Below are 5,637 nucleotides of genomic sequence, written 5' to 3'. Positions count from 1 at the left end.
ACGCTGTCTCTCCCCAATGTTGGCTCTCCCAATGCTGGGACTCCCCAATGCTGGGTCTCCCCAATGCTGGGTCTCCTGGCGCCGAAAGATCAGGCCTCCGTGCTGGTTGGGCAGCCCGCAGACAAAGCGCCTACCCCGCTTGGTGCAGGCAGGCCACAGAAACAAAGGAACTGCTGCCCCCCGGGAGCCCCGGCTACTCGGACCCAGCGCCCAGATAGGCTGCGCTGGGCGATGCTACGCGCCAAAAGAGGGCAGTGGGGGCGAAGTGGGGAGGGGTCTGGACGGAAGCTGGGTGGGCCAGGAAGAAAGAGGCAGCAGAGAGCCCAAGCAGGACAGGGGGCCAAGAAACCCCCGAGCTCCCCGTCCCAGGCTGGCGCCGTGGGCCAGAAACTCACCCCAATGCTGGGTCTCCTGACGCCGAAAGATCAGGCCTCCGTGCTGGTTGGGCAGCCCGCAGACAAAGCGCCTACCCAGCTTGGTGCAGGCAGGCCACAGAAACAAAGGAACTGCTGCCCGCCCGGGAGCCCCGGGTACTCGGACCCAGCGCCCAGATAGGCTGCGCTGGGCGATGCTACGCGCCAAAAGAGGGCAGTGGGGGCGAAGTGGGGAGGGGTCTGGACGGAAGCTGGGTGGGCCAGGAAGAAAGAGGCAGCAGAGAGCCCAAGCAGGACAGGGGGCCAAGAAACCCCCGAGCTCCCCGTCCCAGGCTGGCGCCGTGGGCCAGAAACTCACCCCAATGCTGGGTCTCCTGGCGCCGAAAGATCAGGCCTCCGTGCTGGTTGGGCAGCCCGCAGACAAAGCGCCTACCCCGCTTGGTGCAGGCAGGCCACAGAAACAAAGGAACTGCTGCCCCCCGGGAGCCCCGGGTACTCGGACCCAGCGCCCAGATAGGCTGCGCTGGGCGATGCTACGCGCCAAAAGAGGGCAGTGGGGGCGAAGTGGGGAGGGGTCTGGACAGAAGCTGGGTGGGCCAGGAAGAAAGAGGCAGCAGAGAGCCCAAGCAGGACAGGGGGCCAAGAAACCCCCGAGCTCCCCGTCCCAGGCTGGCGCCGTGGGCCAGAAACTCACCCCAATGCTGGGTCTCCTGACGCCGAAAGATCAGGCCTCCGTGCTGGTTGGGCAGCCCGCAGACAAAGCGCCTACCCAGCTTGGTGCAGGCAGGCCACAGAAACAAAGGAACTGCTGCCCGCCCGGGAGCCCCGGGTACTCGGACCCAGCGCCCAGATAGGCTGCGCTGGGCGATGCTACGCGCCAAAAGAGGGCAGTGGGGGCGAAGTGGGGAGGGGTCTGGACGGAAGCTGGGTGGGCCAGGAAGAAAGAGGCAGCAGAGAGCCCAAGCAGGACAGGGGGCCAAGAAACCCCCGAGCTCCCCGTCCCAGGCTGGCGCCGTGGGCCAGAAACTCACCCCAATGCTGGGTCTCCTGGCGCCGAAAGATCAGGCCTCCGTGCTGGTTGGGCAGCCCGCAGACAAAGCGCCTACCCCGCTTGGTGCAGGCAGGCCACAGAAACAAAGGAACTGCTGCCCCCCGGGAGCCCCGGGTACTCGGACCCAGCGCCCAGATAGGCTGCGCTGGGCGATGCTACGCGCCAAAAGAGGGCAGTGGGGGCGAAGTGGGGAGGGGTCTGGACGGAAGCTGGGTGGGCCAGGAAGAAAGAGGCAGCAGAGAGCCCAAGCAGGACAGGGGGCCAAGAAACCCCCGAGCTCCCCGTCCCAGGCTGGCGCCGTGGGCCAGAAACTCACCCCAATGCTGGGTCTCCTGGCGCCGAAAGATCAGGCCTCCGTGCTGGTTGGGCAGCCCGCAGACAAAGCGCCTACCCCGCTTGGTGCAGGCAGGCCACAGAAACAAAGGAACTGCTGCCCCCCGGGAGCCCCGGGTACTCGGACCCAGCGCCCAGATAGGCTGCGCTGGGCGATGCTACGCGCCAAAAGAGGGCAGTGGGGGCGAAGTGGGGAGGGGTCTGGACGGAAGCTGGGTGGGCCAGGAAGAAAGAGGCAGCAGAGAGCCCAAGCAGGACAGGGGGCCAAGAAACCCCCGAGCTCCCCGTCCCAGGCTGGCGCCGTGGGCCAGAAACTCACCCCAATGCTGGGTCTCCTGGCGCCGAAAGATCAGGCCTCCGTGCTGGTTGGGCAGCCCGCAGACAAAGCGCCTACCCCGCTTGGTGCAGGCAGGCCACAGAAACAAAGGAACTGCTGCCCGCCCGGGAGCCCCGGCTACTCGGACCCAGCGCCCAGATAGGCTGCGCTGGGCGATGCTACGCGCCAAAAGAGGGCAGTGGGGGCGAAGTGGGGAGGGGTCTGGACGGAAGCTGGGTGGGCCAGGAAGAAAGAGGCAGCAGAGAGCCCAAGCAGGACAGGGGGCCAAGAAACCCCCGAGCTCCCCGTCCCAGGCTGGCGCCGTGGGCCAGAAACTCACCCCAATGCTGGGTCTCCTGACCACATGTTTGTCTTCTAATTTAAGTGTTCCTTATGCTAGACTCTTGAACTCTTGGAAATATAGTCATAGATACACCATTAATCCAGGCAGTTGAACACATAAAACTAAACACCACAAATAACCATATTATGTATATAATTCTATAAAATTTACTACATTCATGTGCATATTATGAAACACCTTCATTCACTCCTTATATCTATGGTATTTATCTTTAATATGTGTATTTACATTGAGATGTAGTAGGATAAATACATGCAGTTAAGTGATATAACAATATTATTAATGACATTTTGAAAACTCTAAGCTATCTTATATCATTCAAGTAAACAATTCTATTTAAAATATTTTTAAGAGTTTTGAAGAAGTAAGAATATTATTTCATCTACTTTATTTGGTAAGGACATCCACTCTGATTCAGTACACGGTGGAGTCTTGAGAAGAATAAAGCTAGGAACAGTGCATCTCACAGAGCTAAGTTAAAATCCTAAAAATTTGCTTTCAACAAATGAATGCCTTCTTCACCTTTAAGAATGTACTATTGACTTTAAGAATGCATTCTTGACCTCCTTGTTCCTCAGACTGTAGACCAGAGGGTTAAGCATAGGAATGACCATGGTGTAGAACACAGATGTAACTTTGTCTGTGTCCATGGTATGATTGGAGCTGTGCTGTAAATACATAAAGATGACAGTACCATAGAAAATAGACACTGCGGTGAAGTGGGAGGCACAGGTGGATACAGCCTTACGATGTCCTGCAGCTGAGTGCATCTTTAAGATAGTGACAAAAATTAACATGTAAGACGTCCATATGACTATGAGAGCAAAAAAAATATTTAAACTCTCAGTATAAAGAAGAACAAGTTCCCTAAATTGATTATCAAAGCAAGTGAGAGCAATGATTGCTGGAACATCACAGAAAAAATGATGGATCACATTGGACTTACAGAAGGAGAGAGTGAATATGTCTGCAATATGGATAGAGGCATTCATGAAACTGATGACATAAGAGCCAATAATCAGCCATGTATATACACTTTTAGTCATGGTGCTGGCATAGTGTAGGGGCTTACATACTGCTACATAGCGATCATAGGCCATTGAGGCCAACAGGTAATTCTCTGCAGTAGCAAAACCTGCAAAGAAGAACATCTGAGCAGCACAATCATTGTAGGAAATGACCTTGTCACCCACAAGAAGCTCAGTCATGACTCTGGGCGTGACAGCTGAGGAGTAACAAAAATCCACCAGAGAAAGGTTACCAAGGAAAATATACATGGGGGTATGAAGGCGAAAGTCCAAGAGAATCAGCAGGATCATCCCCAGGTTCCCCACCAAGGTGATGATATAGATGAGCAGGAAGGTGATGAAGAGGGGAAGCTGTAAGTCTGGGTCATCAGTGAGTCCCAACAGAAGGAACAGTGTCACTTCTGTTCCATTCTTCATTAGTGCCATCTTGTAATAATTAGATTCTCTGTAGCAATGGGAAAAAAGGTTCACAAAGATTTGAAATTCCATTGAACTTGAAAATTATAAACCATATTTTTCAAAAAGTTTATTATAGTCTTTCACACAATATGCTTTGATCATATTCTATATCCTCTCATCTCCTTCCAGATCCTTCCCAGCTCTCTACCAACCAACTTATACTTCTACATTCTATAAAGCCAGCATAAAATTAGAATTGGTTTGGGTGAATCAACTACACCCATTAAGGATTCTTAATGGTACACAAAATTTCAAAATTTTATGTATTTGTTATTTGAGATGTAAGCAAATTAATACATTTACGAGTTTGATTTTTATGGATAATTCTGTCTGCTAATCCACTTTCCCCTATATCAACAAAACCTAACATTTCTTTGCCATTCACCTGTCAAGATACTATTGAATCTTTGGATATGTCCCTTCTATATTTTATCTCAATAATATGTTTTACTTTATTGTTCAAGTCATGAAAACTATGAAACTAAAGATGCTGACTAATTTATATTTACACAAGCATTAAAATGGACTTTCAGTTATAGACAATGCCAAGTTTTAACCCTATGATTTTGGGGTAAATTTAAATGAACTCACTGACTACTTTAGCTTAAACACAGCAAAAGTTTTGGTTTTTACAATGAACTACAATTTTATTAATTGTACACAAATTTCACCTCATTTGTCACGCGTTTTCTCATCTTTGGAGGTAGAACAAGGAAACAAAGAAAATAGAAAATTAAATCATTCCCTTTTCAATACGAATACTGTTAAAAAGAATCAACCATGTCTGAATTGCCATTTAGTCCTTTCCTCATAGCTCCATGATTGTTTACAATAGCACATGTATATTGTAATACAATATGTGTGTATGTATGTATGTTTCCACTGATACTACCAAAAACTCTTATTATTCAAGTAGTTGATTTATGTGATACACCATAGTACATATACTCTGAATAGCTGATGTTATGAATAACTATGGCAGGAGGATGCTCAGTCTGCAGAAAGCAGTTTTGAGTGATGAAATCCCATCAGATTTGGCAGATGTAGAGCTGAGGTTCCTGGGAGAGATAGATGCCTTTCCTAACACCGTATTTCATTCATCTTGAAGACATCAATGTAGCTACTTTCAGGTACTGTTGGGAGAAATAACCAAACTTAAAGACAAAAAATTATGATTGTTAATCAAATCTATCAAGGGATATCAAATCTGTTATTGTCAGTATGGGACAATGGTCTTTAAGTTTGAGTAATGAAGGTATATGCCATATTCAGCATTCTAGCTCCAAGAATACTGGAAGCTTCAGTCTTTAACTTTCCTTTTGTTCTACATTGAGTCACGAAGAATATCTGGAGTCTCCTCTGTTCCTTAGAGTATCCTTATTCCTTACCTATGGCTTTTTCCCCTATACCCTATAATTCCAGGTTATTTTTATTCTCTAATTTTTAAAAAATATTTATTTATTTATTATGCATACAATATTCTGTCTGTGTGTATGTCTGCAGGCCAGAAGAGGGAACAAGACCTCATTACAGATGGTTGTGAGCCACCATGTGGCTGCCGGGAATTGAACTCAGGACCTTTGGAAGATCAGGCAATGCTCTTAACCACTGAGCCATCTCTCCAGCCCTTATTCTCTAATTTTAAAACATATTTAAATTATTGCAATTATTTTAGCTTTTTCTACAAGAGCAAATCAAAGTAATTTTAAAAT

The 5,637-nt window shown here is 48.6% G+C and overlaps 1 protein-coding gene across 1 annotated transcript; it reads right to left on the bottom strand.

Moving 5' to 3' along the window:
- Positions 1-2,962: 2,962 nt before the first annotated feature.
- LOC121454727 (olfactory receptor 5B2-like) lies at positions 2,963-3,892 on the bottom strand. The gene has a single exon (XM_041662158.1). The coding sequence runs from the start codon at positions 3,890-3,892 to the stop codon at positions 2,963-2,965; it is 930 nt and encodes a 309-aa protein (XP_041518092.1).
- Positions 3,893-5,637: the final 1,745 nt, after the last annotated feature.

Source organism: Microtus oregoni, unplaced genomic scaffold (genome assembly GCF_018167655.1).
Source record: "Microtus oregoni isolate MIOR12 unplaced genomic scaffold, Mior012 000012F_ref0000307, whole genome shotgun sequence".
NCBI classification, from domain to species: Eukaryota; Metazoa; Chordata; class Mammalia; order Rodentia; family Cricetidae; genus Microtus; species Microtus oregoni.
Note: the sequence above shows the minus strand (reverse complement) of the source record. Positions and strands in the feature narration are given on the sequence as shown.

What these genes read in the sequence shown, in the direction of transcription:
- LOC121454727 (XM_041662158.1), bottom strand. Translation starts at nt 3,892, where the DNA reads ATGGCACTAATGAAGAATGGAACAGAAGTGACACTGTTCCTTCTGTTG.